The following is a 15,258-nucleotide window of genomic DNA, read 5'->3' as shown; positions in this document are numbered from 1 at the left end:
TGTACCTGCCACTTTCAATTCATCTAATTGCTAATCAAATAGCATTCGTATAAGAAATATGAACATCACTCCTGAATAGATACAGTATTATCAAATGTTATTGAAGCTTTGTACATAGGTATTATACATACATGTGTCAATCATCCTGGGTAAATCTTTTACTATTAGCATGGTACAAAATGATTGAAAGACCTGAAATAAAACTTTAAAGAATTATGTAAACAATGAATATATAATTAGCAGTATGCACAAGATTTTCTTAAGTAACATTATAAATCACTTTGGAATTAATCTAGTATTTTACTCAATATATCCCAAATATTAGCCCTTAGTGTCTGTCAGTTTTTGATTTAGTGAGATTAGTGACCATAAAAGTAATCTGTATTTGCTTTATAAGGAATACTTTAGTAAATAAATATTAATTTGTACAGGGATTTTTATTAAAAAGGAATTTACATTTTCTACAAAAGATATCACGAACACACTTGTATAAATCACAGTTTAAGTAAGATATAAGGTTACATAAATACATTTTCTGTGGATAGATAGAAAGCCTTAAAATTGTTTATATACATTATACAATTAAATATTAAAACCAAACTTTTAATGGGCTGATCCTGGCTATTGGGAGGCAGTCTCTTGCTTGTCATGATTAAAAGAAAAAATCTTTTAAGTACAAAAGTAATTATAATTGAATGGAATACAGATGTTCTGTATGAATGAGAAGGTAAGCATGATGCAGAATAGTATGTACAGTAGTATATATTATACAGTAATCACAGAAATTGAGCTTTTAAATTTTAATGTTTTTTTAGAACTACTGACTAATTTGCATTTTATCTCAAACTTTTTAAAGAACAAGAAATGACCACATTAGAACTTAATGGCAAGTTTACTCTCAAATTGACTGTGGTAAAATTTTTTCAAACAGGTCAGATAAATGTACATTTTTTTCATATGAAAAAAAATTGTAGGATATATCGAATGTTATTCTGCAATAGTATCAGTAGTCTGAGGAAAAAAACATAATGTGATGTGTGTCCAATTTTCTTTAGAACTTCAACAGAAATCTGTTTAGGGAAAACTACATATCCTACTTGATTTTTTTTTTATATTTAACCCTCTGTTTATTACTACTGTATATGATTGATTATCTGTTCTTTAACAATTTAATGAAGTTGCATTATACTGGATTCTCATTTGTATAAAAAAATTGTGACATTTGCTTTGCCAAAAATTTAGCAGAGTTGTCATAAAACGTAATACATTTTACCTTAGGAGTAAAATGAATTTTGCATTCTTACATAGACTTTAGTCTAGATAATTGTTTTTTTGTTCCTTTGTTTTATGTACAGATTCTGTAGTTGACAGCTTCGCACTGATGATTGGCATAGTTCATTAATGCAATGTGTAGAAAAAAAACAGTTGATGTTAACAATGTACTATATGAACGAGCCAAATATTACAAATTTGTACAACTAAAATCATCATCATCACTAACTATGATAATTTGGTTCATTGAAGTAGAGGCTTCTCTCCCATCAGTAACAGACTCCGGTAGATCTGTTATAATGTCCGATATACTCTCTCCACTAAAAGTTTGTGTAAGGTAAGGTTTGCTGTTTACAGAATTTTCCAACTTTGATAGGTTATCTCCCATACTCTCTGTATATTCACTCTTTGAAAACTTAACTTTGGAAACAGGAGAAATATGTTTTGGTGGTTGAGGTAAAGGTTGACTCTCTTTTTTCAACTCCCAGTTGGAACCATAATTATTTTGATATCCTGGAATGATATCAAAGTTATCAGTAATGGCCCAGGAAGATCCAAGCATGTCTTGAACGCCTCCCCGGGAAGCATAGTTTAACTCTTCAATAGTTTTTCTAAAATCCCTTGCCTCCTCGCCATTGCCTGTTTCTTCAAGGAGAGTTGCCATGTTGCCAGCAAGAAGTAGATACATGTATGCTTGAGGATAAGAACGATATTTGTTTGAACATCGGGCCATTTGTATGAAGTGTGTTGCGAATGTAGACAGCAGCTTTCCTGATCTCAAATCTTTTACGCTCTGTACTTTCTTCCTCAAATTTATTGTGGATTTTTTCCGCCTCTCAGTTACTCCTTTGTTGGTTACTTCCTTTTTACTTTTTTGTCGTCTGATTTCGTGAAGCTTTTCCTGAAAAGTTGATTTTGAATAAGTTTAATTTCTTTGCCGATCCTGCAAACTACTACTGTATGCTGTAATGCGAAGTTATACTGGAAATATTTTTTCATAGAAAAAAATTAACTGTAATATGAAATTATTGATAATTTTTATTTGGTGGATGATGAGTATCCAAGGAAAAGAACCTCTGGCATAGAAGATAAATTGACTTTAATCAAGCTCTACACTACACGTAACAGTATAAATAAACAAATAATCTTTGCATTCCCAGTATGGTACATTTAAAGGCTTATCAAAAAATGTTAAAGAGAATTAACTATATATTTGAGCATGTTAACTATATTACGTTTCCTTGATAATTATTCTAGAATTACCTGTTACCAACCCTTTTCTCTTGTTTGACGTTAATGACCCTGGCAGTTTTAATGCCAGATTATTTAACAGAAGTCGATCAATTTTCACTTGTGTGTTTGTTGGAGTTTGCTTTTTTAAAGTTTATATCTGTGAAAGTTCACTTAATTATTACATCTCTTAAGTTGATTGTGAGTTTTCCTTGGGCTATTTTTTGAGTGGGAACTTATTTAAATGGATTTTTGTTTTTACAATTCTGTACTTACATTATGCAAGTTTTTATTGACATTTGAGCTTCATCTAAAAATAGAAATTTGAAAAGATAACTAACCGAGTTTGTTCTGCTCGAGTTAATTTTGAGCTTCATCTAAAAATAGAAATTTGAAAAGATAACTAACTGAGTTTGTTCTGCTCGAGTTAATTTTAATAATCTGTAAGCAGCGTAAGAGAAGAAAGGCTTTAATTATGAAACTAATGTCTACAAACATTATTATGGCATTCAAACTTGATCATACTAAAACTAATTTTATTGCATTTCAAAAGTAGGTGTCCAAGTACCCAAGCATAGCTTCAAATATGTTAAGGAAATTTTGGAAAAGGATAGCAGAAACTTTGTATGTATGGTATAGTAAAATACTAAATATAGATGAGAAATCTTAATTTATATATATATATATATATATATATATATATATATATATATATATATATATATATATTATGTATATATATATATATCCAGGCACTTGCTCTTTTTTATTTAGAAGCGATACAGTACTCATATCTGCGAATTACTGAACAGGTTCATCGAGCACTACTACCCATAGTGAGCTTTCAGCTTAATGATTTCAAAAGACTCAAACAGTTGTTAGCATCACTTCCAAACCCATAACTACCATAGTGAGCATTTAGAATGTAGGGCAGGGCAATATTTTTAGAGATTAATAGTTAAAACTTTGTGTCATGATAAACCAAGATAGCTAAAGGTTTGGGTCACTGTGGATTATCTTAAATAATAAACAAACACTGTATTATAAACAGACTACAAAGCTCTAGACCACCACCTAGTTAAACTAGGCCAAATTAGGAATGTTCTGTCCACCTGATGCATTCACAATAACATCTTTTCTTTCAAGGAAGCCTCTAAGTCTTTGATTAGATACTTTTCCATAAGGCATTGGAGCTGCTCTGTAGCAAGTTATAGGTTGTGCTTGTATTGTAGATGTGACTTATGTCAGCAGTGGCCTATAAATCCAGTATAACTTCATATTGTACTTTAGCCAGAGCTTTGTAACATATGTCTGGAGTTTAGTCAGTTTTGCAGCTGAAATGCCTAGTTAGTCTTAATGTCCAGAATAGTGATGTAATTAATGAAAATTAACTTTAATATATAAAGCTAGTTATCCCTTAATATAGTATTTCCCATCCTTATCTAGCAAAATTTTAAACTTGCTCCTTTTTAGTCTTTCTATTCCTGTAAAAGTACAAATGGATTGACTGTTTAAATAGTGTATGTCAAGTATTAATTGTGTTATCTTGAATTTAAATGAGTGGAAATACATAATAGTTAATTGATATCCCTCCGCTATTGGTGATTGAGGATTTGTAAAATTTTTTACATCAAATAATTCTTCAGGTTTTCCATGGTTAAGAAGTTTGAAGATGAAATATTTTATTTACCTAAATATGCAGGTGACAACACTGAATCCCTTACCTTTAGCATTTTGTGCTCCTTCTCTTCTTCAGAGTCACTGTAAAGAACATCCTCTCCATCATCCTGTGGAATTTAGAAATAGATAAGTATTTAGTATGCAGTAGGTTACTGGGGTAGATATTCAAGAAAGCATATTTTCACTATAACAAAGGAAAACAATTGTGTTAGGTTCATGTGTAGTAATTTTATATCATACTCTTTTCAATTAGAGGATTAGAGATCAGAATGTATTAGTGTTAGTTTTGAACTAGTCTGGTCATTTTAGGAGTCGGCTTTTGTACTATAATGTGTCCTATATTTTGATTTATACCTTTGAGTATGTTCAAGATAATAAGACAGTTAACTATAAATCTTTCTTCTATAATGAAAAATATTTTTACACTTACAGTCCTGCAAGATGCATGGTCTGTTTTTACAATACTTGATTATAATACTTAGTAGGTCAATGAAAATTCTTTATCCTTCCAGTCATTGGCCTGTTGGCTTGACTACCTTTTTACTTATGTTTTCTGATATGAATTGTCACACTTTAGCTCTAAGAAAAGTTCCTTTAGCTTTGATTAAGTGGTTCCGTAATGCAGAAGTCCAACATATAGTATTAGAAGAATCCCTTTGTTTTGTATTCATATCCCTCACAGGAGTGCCATCATAAACTTGTGTAAGCGAGTGTCTATGTATTGTGGTATGGGCTTATTGGCATATGTCTACAAGGCTTCTAACAGTGGTAATATTTTGAAGGCTATGTGTAGCAGACAGATTCTTCATGGAGAATACTGTACAGTAAAACACCAGTATATGAACCAGATGTGTTTGGAAGCCAAAAATTAACCAGTCCAACTTCATTAGGGTTAGTTTACTCTCAATTCCTAACCCTTTATTGTTTTCCATCAACTGATCCTGCCATCACTAGCTAATAGGCTATGAATGTAACAAGACTTCCGGAACTCAGATATTAATGGAAATTCTATTCTGTAGTCTTATTTATTGATTTTATTCGCATTGTTCAGACCAACAATTTCTAGCAATTGTCTATGTAGGGCACACTAATTGGCGTAAACAGCCATATTAAGATTTCCTATATTTATTTGACTTTGATATGTAAAAAGGTTTATAAAAAAGTGCTAAGCGACGCTTCTCAGGAAGGGCAGAGAGAGGGGTCTCTAGTAGATTTTTACATAGTTATGATCTGGAAGAAGTAAGCGTTTTACTTTCACTTAAACTGGCTGGAGCTTTTGGCTGCGTTTTAAGTATTTTAATCTTAGGAACTACAGGGTACTGGTAAATTCAAAACATTTTATCAACAACATGACCGGTCAACCCAATGTTCAAAAGAAGGTCAGCACCAGGTCAGTCCTGATTCTGTGTTGTAGAGGAGCAATTATTCTGAATAGAAATGAGGGGTATTCGATTATTTCCCTAACTCATTACAAGGAAAATTAAACTTCCAGCCATTTAGTTGAGCAGAAATTGGCAGGTAGATCCCTTCAAATGAATGGTTTCTTTATCCTTTGATGTGAAAATTTTCTTCAATAGGAAAATAGTTGTTTTGGATGCCATGTTCAATGGATTGGTCAACCCTAGAATAATATGCTTTTCCTCCATTCTCAATGATTCAAGCCGTATCAGCCTTTCCAGATATCATTGAATGGCAAGATAACGCTTGTAGCTCCCTATTGGCTGCAATGGGAGTGTTTATGGATCTTCGGACTCTGTTGGCCAATTTTCAAGGAAGGTTGCCTTGCATAACCAATCATATCAGACAACCTCTATTGCAAGTGGTACACTTAAGTTCCCACGTGTTTCATCTAACCGTATAGAGGGTATCCACTGTATACACAAATAGAAAGGAACTTTATAACTTTAAAGCAAAATTAAGCGCTACATACACCACAGCTATTAGAATTTTTTTTTTTTTTTTTTTTTTTTTTTTTTTTTTTTTTTTTTTTTTTTTTTTTTTTTTTCTAACTAGGTTTCTTTTCAATAATCTTCTGCAAAATACCAATCTGGTGTGACATCAAGCTGCTGCCATAACATCAAGCAGCTGCCAAAACACTTTTCAAATAAATACTCCCACAAAAATTGAGAAATAGGTTCACTTCTAATGTCATGAACTCAAACCTTCAAGTTCTTCATTTGACTCAAATCTAATTCCCTGGGTGCTTCTGTTACTAATTACTTGCCAAGAAATGAAATAACATTTTTGGAAATAGGATGCCTAGAAATCTTAATCCCACAAATCAAAGTAGGCCTATAACCTCCTGCAACCTTGGTGACAAGGATCAATTAGTTATAGAAATATGGAAATAAAGCTAACACCGCCTCAATTATATTTTTTCTAGACATTTTGCATATCTTTTCTAAGTATGGGCCTTTGCTGAAAGTTAGATAACTTTGAAAATGTAGAAGGGATGATTTGAGGACAAAGGAATTTGATAGCCCTCTCTGACCACAAAGAGTACTCGGGGCTCAGGTTGAAAGTTTTCCTAAATCTGATAATAATGGAAAACCTACCTACTCCTGTGATCTTTTGGAAAGGATTGTCATAGAATTCTGTCATATGATTGACAAGTCCTACTGGCATTTTGGCCAGACCTCATGCGAAATGACTCCCTTGGATGTTTTGAAGATACATCTTGAGCTATAGGATGATGGGGAGAAAAGGATGTTTTACGAGAAATAAATCTTAAAGCATCAATTTGTGTTTTGGGAGACTACTTGTACTACAATATTATGAATCCTATTTTGATGTAATATGGTACCCAGGGTAGGGAAATTAACCAAAGAGTGTTTCTTTAAATTGGACATTTTCACAACCATAGAGGAACTGTCTTGTTCCTTATGCTTAACCAGATAATTCACGGAAGCTGCTGCAGCCTCTTGAGATCCATCAGAAGTAGACTTGTCCAAACAAATCAGGCAATATAGGTAAAAATTCTAGTGTTTTGCAATTTTTCCTTCTAGGAGTCGAAATAATGTCTACTACAGGATTTCAATTATACTCCTTTGTATATTAATTTATAAACAAAATTTCTTTAGTCAATCACCTCAAGAATCCTTTGTTCAAATATGTTTGAAACTCTTTTAGCGGTCAGTTACCAGGTGCAGATATCTGTTCATAAGAGGAACTGTTAGTGAATCACTTTCCTCACAATGATGATTCAAATTATAATCCTGTCCCTGGCATTTAATACAAAGAAAATGAGGATCATGAATGCCTAGCAGTAAGTTCCATGAGCAATTCCTACAGGTATTCATAGTAATTCCAGGAGACCCTAGAATATGTATAAAAAAAAATCATGTAACTCTGGCAAACAACAGTCATGCAAATGGGACTTGAGAACTGTAAATACAGAAATTATGACGTACCTATGCCTAGATAATTGCCATTAACCGTCGGAATAACTCTGTACTAACTCTGTACTAACCGAGAGGGGTAGGCCTATTACAAGGAAAGAAAATAGGAATTGTTTTAGTTTTAGGGTAGATGTTGGCAATTAACCACCTTTGAGAGAGAAGCACTACGAACGTCAGGTGAGTTTAGAAATATTTATCTCAGTATTAGAATTCCACATATTAAATACAACTGTCATTTGTAACTTTTATATACAAGCGTATCTTCCCTATACAGGAGTAAATACTGTACTGTGGTCGCATATTTGTAAAGCAAATGGTACATAGCCTTTTAGGAGTAAATGTTGCTAATTAACAGAATAATTAAAATTACTCACAAACTCTGATTTTCCATCACCTCCCATCAAGCTTAAGAGAGCAGGGTTTATTTTGTCCATGCCATAATGTTCAGGTGTGACAAGTTTATAGAGAGCCTTGATGTCTAGCATTGGATAGAAGTCGTCCTCTGTCCTCATGCGTCGCATTGTGTGCATCAAGTACATTGGAAGGTTGTCTTTCATGTTGCGCACAAGTGCCTGAAACATCAGGTTATTAAAGGGAAAGCTTAGTAAATACATTATCATCAACTCTAGCATGTTTTGTTTTCAATCCAGTTAATAGTCAATTTCTCATTATTTTATTGAGAATTTCTCCTAGAAACTGATTTTTCAGTTTAAAATATAAATTTTGAGGAACCAGAAGATCAATTGGTTCATTGAACACGGCCAGCAAGTTGTAAAATTAAGAATTTACCTGTATCTGCCTCAAGTATCTCTCAGGTATGGTTTCCATTAAATTACACTTGTCAATGAAATAGTGGGGAAGGTTTTCTGTTGACAGGCAGTTATATAAAGTTTTGAGGTAAGCTTTCAGTTTGGTACCCAACCTCTCCTCCTGCCAATCACGGAAATTGTGCTCACACATCCAATAAAGAATGTATCGAAGATGTTGTGTTTTTAGGCCTGGTATATCTTTCATATGATCTTTCATTAGGAATTCCACTAGCAGCAAAAGTCTTATCTGTGAAAACAAAGAGCGATTTTAGTAATCAGACTTAGATTAAATGGTTCATGTAACAGTTTTGTAAATATGGTACCTCTTTATTGTCTTGTTATTACTGTCCCAGATATTATTATTAGTTTTTTGTAAGACTGCTCGTGTAGATGGGATACATGTTTTGGGTAAATCTCATAGAATTTGTTGGCATGTGTTAATTACAGATTGTAGAAATATTGGGTCTTTATGAATTATGATTTTTCTACTTAGATAAGGTCAGGCCCCAAAAGCAAGAGAGATAAAGCTTAGGGGGACTTCAGAGGGAATAATCAGCATCATGTGATGAAAAGTTTTGAGGAAATATGAACCACATAGTAACTGATGGATAATTTACATGTTTACGGTATGATAGGCAAGTCATATGGGGTGTAATGATGATTTAAGGGTTTTGTTAAATTTAGTCTGAAGATAATGTATTATGAATATTTGAATCTTATTTTAGTACTTGTTAGACATAGGGCACTCTCTTATAATCTTCGCCTTCGGGACTTGAATTATGAAGTAATGTGTAATTTTTTCTAATGACATTATCATTGTCAACTTTGCTTTTTACTGGGTTTGTTTAAGGATAATTTTTCGTCAGTCATTCTCTTCTGTCCTTTTCACTTTCTCCTTGATTTCCAAACTGGTTCAGATCTTCGTTGCCATTTTTCTCATTTTTTATGCCCATTTTACAGAGTTTTCTTCCTGATTGAATATCTGATGGATGCTGAAGTTAAGCATGCTTTTGCATGCGTCCCTGTGGGCTAATAAAGTTCTTTATTGATTATTCTATAATATACAGTAATTTGATAAAATTGCTTAGCCATATTCTCTCCCTTAAGGCTGGCTATACCAATGCAACCTATGTAAAAAAAAGTTTTAAATCCAGTTTCCAATCCTTTTTTGGAAAATGACAAGTGGGAAAGCTTAATGAGATTTAATGGACTTAACCAGAAAACCAGTCATAATATAAATAATTGATTGCAAGTTACCTGACCATGAATACTGATACTGTACCGGAATTCATTGAGGGTTTAGCCAGAGTATATGAAGGAATTACTACCAGGAAAGTGTGAATAGAGTAGAACATGATGATATGGAAGTTGCTGTTGAGGAATGATATCCAGAGGTTAAAATAAAATCTGAGGCTAATATGGTTTGAACATCTGATAATGAGTGAGGACCAGTTCTAAAAGCAGCATATAATGAAGTGCTGAGAAGGAAACTAGTGGGAAGACCGAGAATATCAGGGAGAGTAAAGTTATTGACAAAGGAATGTGTGTTTCCTATTCACCATAAAATTGGGGGAAGTGCCTTGGTATATGTATGTATGTATAGAAAGTGGCATGAGAACCAAATCTTATTATTAGCCTTCTTTTTTCATGTGGCTTAATCCAATATGTTCTTACCTGTGAGTGTCCTAGACTTCTTAGGAGAATTTGTTCAGCCCTTGCAAACTGAATCTGCCATTCAATCTTCATAACTGTATTTGGTTGACTGGGGTTATAGTGTCCAATTGGCACAAGATTGCAACCCATCTTTGTGACTTCTTCGATGTTTTGAGGCTTTGGCCATCTGCAAGTAAAGATCATATTATGTTGATGATGGCTTCAAGTTGTGTTACAGTCAGATTCTGATTGATGTAGCGAAAATAGAATTTTAGTAAAGTTAGTTATTTTTATACTTATCTGGCATTAATATTTCTCCCATCTTGAAGCAGGCTAATTGTCAGCATCTACCTTAAAATTAAAAGGATTCCTTTGTAATAGGTCTGCTTCTCTAGTGTAGTATTGTAATCATATGGCAGTGTATGGCAATAGTAGTGTATCGGTTATCACATCTGATGAGCTTGTTAAGAAAATGTAAGTTGAGGATCACTTTCCTCTCTGATAAGTCTTTCTTTGGGACACTTAAAAATCTGCTGTGGAATTCTAGAAATCTCTATATCTATGGTTCCTTTTTCAAGTACTTTGCTGACAAGGGTTGATTGAATTCCATGGGTTTTGGCTTGAAAGAATGTGTCGTGGAGGTGGTTTGGAAATCCGTGACCAGCCCAAACCTTTTAATACTTTGCCCCCACCAAGAAATGTCTTTTCTAAAACGATGGAGACAGCCACCAACCTGATGATGATATTGTTGAGGTTCTTTACCTTTGTGAAATATGCTAGAACTGTGACCTCCCTTATTCTGCTTCTAAGACCTCTTTCTCCTTTGAAAAAAAAAAATCCCCAAGAATTAGGTGCTTGGGTCTTTGTCTGGGAAGATTGATGTTGCTGCCTTTCATCATCTTGAGGAAAGTTGTATGTAGATTGGAATGGTCTTTGTTGAACCTGTGATGCTGGTCTATTTTGGGGCTGCTGTTGAAACTGTTGGTGATCTCTATTATAGGACCGAGCCTTATAATTGAACGTTTTCTTCTTTTTAGAATATGTGTAAAGAGTTTCTTCTACTTCTCTAAAAGAAAACTATTCGCTGCCAAATTGTTAACCCTAGCTTCATCTTCTAAGGCTTGGTAGAAAACATGTTGACACAGGGTAATACTTTAAAGGAGTTTCTCTGTCAACCTTTTTCCAGATTGCAAGCCGGCAATGTATAAAACGTCATAAGTAGAATAGCACAGTAGCTTTGTCATACTGTAGGTGAACAGGTAGTCTAAGATCCACTGGCAGCTCCTACTTCCAGAGAAAACATAATAGGCACCAGATTAAAAGGTGTCTGCCAAGCACTAAACTTGCTGTCCCAAGTGTCTTTGGAATAGAAGGAAAATAGTCTCCCAGTTGATGTGTACCTACAAAAGTCTTTTATTTCTTTGGAAGAAATACCTAATGAAACCAATGGAATTCTGTTAATCCTTTGAAATTCCAAAGATAAAAAGGGATTAAGTTCTTTGGGTAAGGTGAAATATGTTTTCAACATTGTGTCCCTAATAGATTTCAGCCCAATCATGACCATTTTTGCCAGGAAGGGTATCTTCTGGCCTGGGACTGTCATCCCCACCACAATTGCCTCTAAAAGGTTGTGTTTGAGGAGTATCCCCCCCCCACCCAACATATGAGACTACATCTGCCAGATTGTCAAGAGCAGACTTTTGCATCAGCAGTAACACATCCTTAGGGCTAAGCTGGAGACACACCCAAGGCAATGGTTCCTTAATTTGTCAATGGGATTGAGGAAAGGTATCGTAATCCTCGAATTCCAGCTCATCAAAGGGAATATCAAAACCTCTACTGTACAACGACACACATCCGTGCAAGATAGCATGGGTATCTCACTATCTCACTAAGGCCGCCTCCTTAGCATCCATAGCAGAAACCATCCCAACCAATTCTTCCCTTGTCACTAAACTCAAGAGGACAAGTGTCTGAAAAGTCCACTCCCACTGGAGTTCTCTCTTAAACTTTGAAAAACCATCAAATTTATGCTCGCAGAAAAGCTGTCGTAATGAAATGACAAGGAATAAAAAAGATGGTGGCTGACAGGGAGGCAAATGCTGACGTGGTATTGTCCCCATTATTAGAATTGGTTCTCAATGATGTGTCATCAGTTATTAGAGGACAAATTCAATGTTAGAGGACCTGCGATGGATTCAATAGAGGCTAAACCAGCGAGTCCTGCTTTAAAATAAGAGTTTATCCTTTGTGTCTTGATACACTGCCCCTGTAGCAGGAAAGACTATCCTGTATTTCATTGGTATTTGACGTATGTTCTAGCCTGTAACAGGAAGTTCTTTTATAACCACACATCATCCTATCACCAAAAATGTAAAGAGAAATTAGCAAATCTCCGAAAAAAACATTCCAAGAATAAATTACAATATACATGGTGAAAAGCTAAAAGGATATGATGGTAATGCAAAAGTATGTTGAAGGAATAAAATTCTATTGAGTAGAAAATTAAGAGAAAGTGAGATAAATACATATACAGTAAATTCAAAAGAATTCTTTAACAAAACTAAAAAAATTTTATCAAAGGGAAGAGACTGGGAAAGTGTCTTCTTATAACCCCTCTAAGTATTAGATTAAAACCCTGGGAAATTCCCATTTGTTTTTTCATCTGTACTGAAGTAATATCTAATAGTGGAATACCAATTGGTAATTTGGCACGAATATTGTGATTTTTATAATGTAGTTGGCTTTTGCTTAGTTAACCTAATACTGTACATGGATAAAAATTCATTGCCACCCCGTAATCCTGGTAGATGCAGTAAAGTAGCAATATTTTCTTTTTTCTTATATTAAAGTCAGGTCATTTTTCAGCATTTAAAAACTCTTGTTTCGTAAAGGATTTCATTGAATTACTGTCCTATGAGAATTGCATCAGTTTTCTTACCTGTAGACCATTTTAGTTTCTGGATCATTCCTTGGCTTTCGTTCTCTCAACTTCCATTCGAAAGCACAGTTTGGCCACTCTTTAAGAATTATAGATGGAATGAACTCGGTATTATATTTTGGACCAATCTGTATCAAAGATAAGGATTTTATGTCTAGAAGATAAGGAAGTATCTAAATTATATAGTCCTAAGAAAACTATTTCTTTGCAACACTTCATTTGTGATCTTTAAGAACTAAAAATATAACCTGTAACGCCAGTAATATGTAAGAATACATAGAATTAGTTAGATTTTTCTGGATACCGCTAAATTTTTTAATTTTTCTTATTTTGAATTTAGAAAAAGTGCACCAAAATAAGTCAGTTGCTGAATCAACATACCCCTTCAATCATTAATTGACTGGCAAGAATTGCAGGCATTTGCATGCTACTTGCATCTATCAAGTGTTCCTTTCCTAATATAGTCAGAAGCCCATGGAAATCATCCTCGAAGCATTCCAAGTAGCGTATTGATGAAAAATATGTTCGTAATTCTGTACGAGTTTTAACTCCATAAGCATCTCCTTCTTCTTTGATTTTTATTTTACGATCCATAAAACATCCTTTGTTAAGTGCTGCATCTAGCTGAGGTAATTCTTTTGGCTGATCAGAATCCTCTAGCTGAATTTCTTCTTCTGGAGGATCCGGTGGAGAATTTGTCAGATCTCTCATCAGATATTTATAAGTTTTGTTCTCGGCATTGTTCCCACCGTCCACTTCATCCTCGCCCTCTTCTTCTTCTTCACTCTCTTCTTCAATTCCTGCTAGAACTCTCTTCAGATTGGCAAATTCATCTTGTGTATTAATTTTCTTCTTGTCTTTTTTAGTGAGACTAAGTTGATCCATGTTTGGGCTCATTTTTGGAAAAATTCCACTAGGTCTTCTTTCAGTCAGGTTTGGAATGTTTTGGGGCTCTTGTGTTTTAATATTTGCTCCAGGAAAACCATTTTGCTGAGTGTTGGATGTTTTCCTGGAAGTGGATAAGTGTAACGTCTTGTTAGGGTAATTGAGTGGCATCACTCCACTTGGTCGCCGTCCCATGAGTGCTGGAGGTGGTGGGACCATCTCATCACCGGACGAATCATTTTCATTTTCCTCTTCAAATGATGTGAGCGAGGGCAAACTACTCTGCCAGCATGCTGGTAAATGGGGTATGTTATCATCATCCTCTGCGGTGCTGATCAGCGAGTTTCTTCTCAGAGGCCGAAGATCAACTATAGGATCTGGCAGACTGTCATCGACAGGAGCCATGAATGCATAAATGTCTTCGTAAGTGTTGTTCCGAGTTGCTCCAGGGATGATGTCAGCGCACCTTAATCTGACATATCCTGAAAGTGTGAAGAACTTTATTGTATCATATCTAAAGAATTTGACATTTTTTTCCAAATGAAAAAAATACATTTAGAATGGATGCCATAATACTCTGTTTAGTGCTAAAGTATTAAAATGTTAGTAAATTTGAAGAAAAATTATGAATTTTTAGGTAAGATTCTTGTAATTTTTGCATACAACAGCTACTGGAATCCAAAATATTTCATAATTCATGATATAGATAGACATCAGGTGCTATATCATATAGATTTACTTGGCTACTCCAACATTTTGCAATGGTAATGAAATTTTGAAGGGGTGCAGTGATATATTTTGTACTATAATTGATATTGGTATATTTCTTATCTGAATTTATTTTCTTTTATATATCTTTACTATGAAAAATAGGAGATGACATTTGCATACAGTACAGAATATTAAGTAATTAATTTTTTTATTGAATTTTGACATACTACCTTTATGTCTCTGTGAGTATTCTATGCCAAAACGGTATGACGGTCCATCTAGATCAGTGTAGTTACGCTTCTGTAACTCCTCTATGTGTTCATCTGGGTAAACATCGAGGTTATCTTGTATGATGTAAACCTTTAAAAAAAAATATTTCAAGAAGGGTAAAATATGGTGTGGGGAAGTCATGTTAATTCACATAAAAGCATTCAATGGATGTGTAGGTACAGGTTGAATTGTGTCTTAAGAGATAGATTGTGGAATATGACAAAAAATAGAATTTTTATAATAAAATTTGTTTTATAACTTGTCCAATTTTCATATTACTTCTCTCTGAAAACTCTAAAATCAACATTTACCCCTAAACCTAATAGAATTTCTCATTTTCTCTCCCTTTATTACTTAAGCTTCAAGTAAAATAATAAGGCAATCTAGCTATATCAATGACAATGGCTTA

At 34.1% G+C, this 15,258-nt stretch overlaps 2 protein-coding genes across 2 annotated transcripts in view; one reads left to right on the top strand and one right to left on the bottom strand.

Annotated features, from left to right (window-relative positions):
- r (carbamoyl-phosphate synthetase 2, aspartate transcarbamylase, and dihydroorotase rudimentary) overlaps positions 1-15,258 on the top strand; it is a 309,516-nt gene that overhangs the window by 192,123 nt on the left and 102,135 nt on the right.
- The window catches only part of LOC137634544 (uncharacterized), a 39,452-nt gene continuing 24,620 nt past the window's right edge, over positions 427-15,258 (bottom strand). The window contains exons 5-12 of the mRNA XM_068366995.1: positions 14,810-14,939; positions 13,365-14,350; positions 12,984-13,111; positions 10,064-10,229; positions 8,370-8,636; positions 7,955-8,152; positions 4,227-4,289; positions 427-2,173 (exon numbers count right to left, since the gene is read on the bottom strand). Coding sequence (XP_068223096.1) covers positions 1,463-2,173; positions 4,227-4,289; positions 7,955-8,152; positions 8,370-8,636; positions 10,064-10,229; positions 12,984-13,111; positions 13,365-14,350; positions 14,810-14,939 — 2,649 coding nt within the window. The 3' untranslated portion in view covers positions 427-1,462. The remainder of the gene's footprint in view (positions 2,174-4,226; positions 4,290-7,954; positions 8,153-8,369; positions 8,637-10,063; positions 10,230-12,983; positions 13,112-13,364; positions 14,351-14,809; positions 14,940-15,258) is intronic.

Source organism: Palaemon carinicauda, chromosome 44, assembly GCF_036898095.1.
Source record: "Palaemon carinicauda isolate YSFRI2023 chromosome 44, ASM3689809v2, whole genome shotgun sequence".
In the NCBI taxonomy this organism is placed as follows: Eukaryota; Metazoa; Arthropoda; class Malacostraca; order Decapoda; family Palaemonidae; genus Palaemon; species Palaemon carinicauda.
This window is presented reverse-complemented; position numbering and strand designations above follow the sequence as displayed.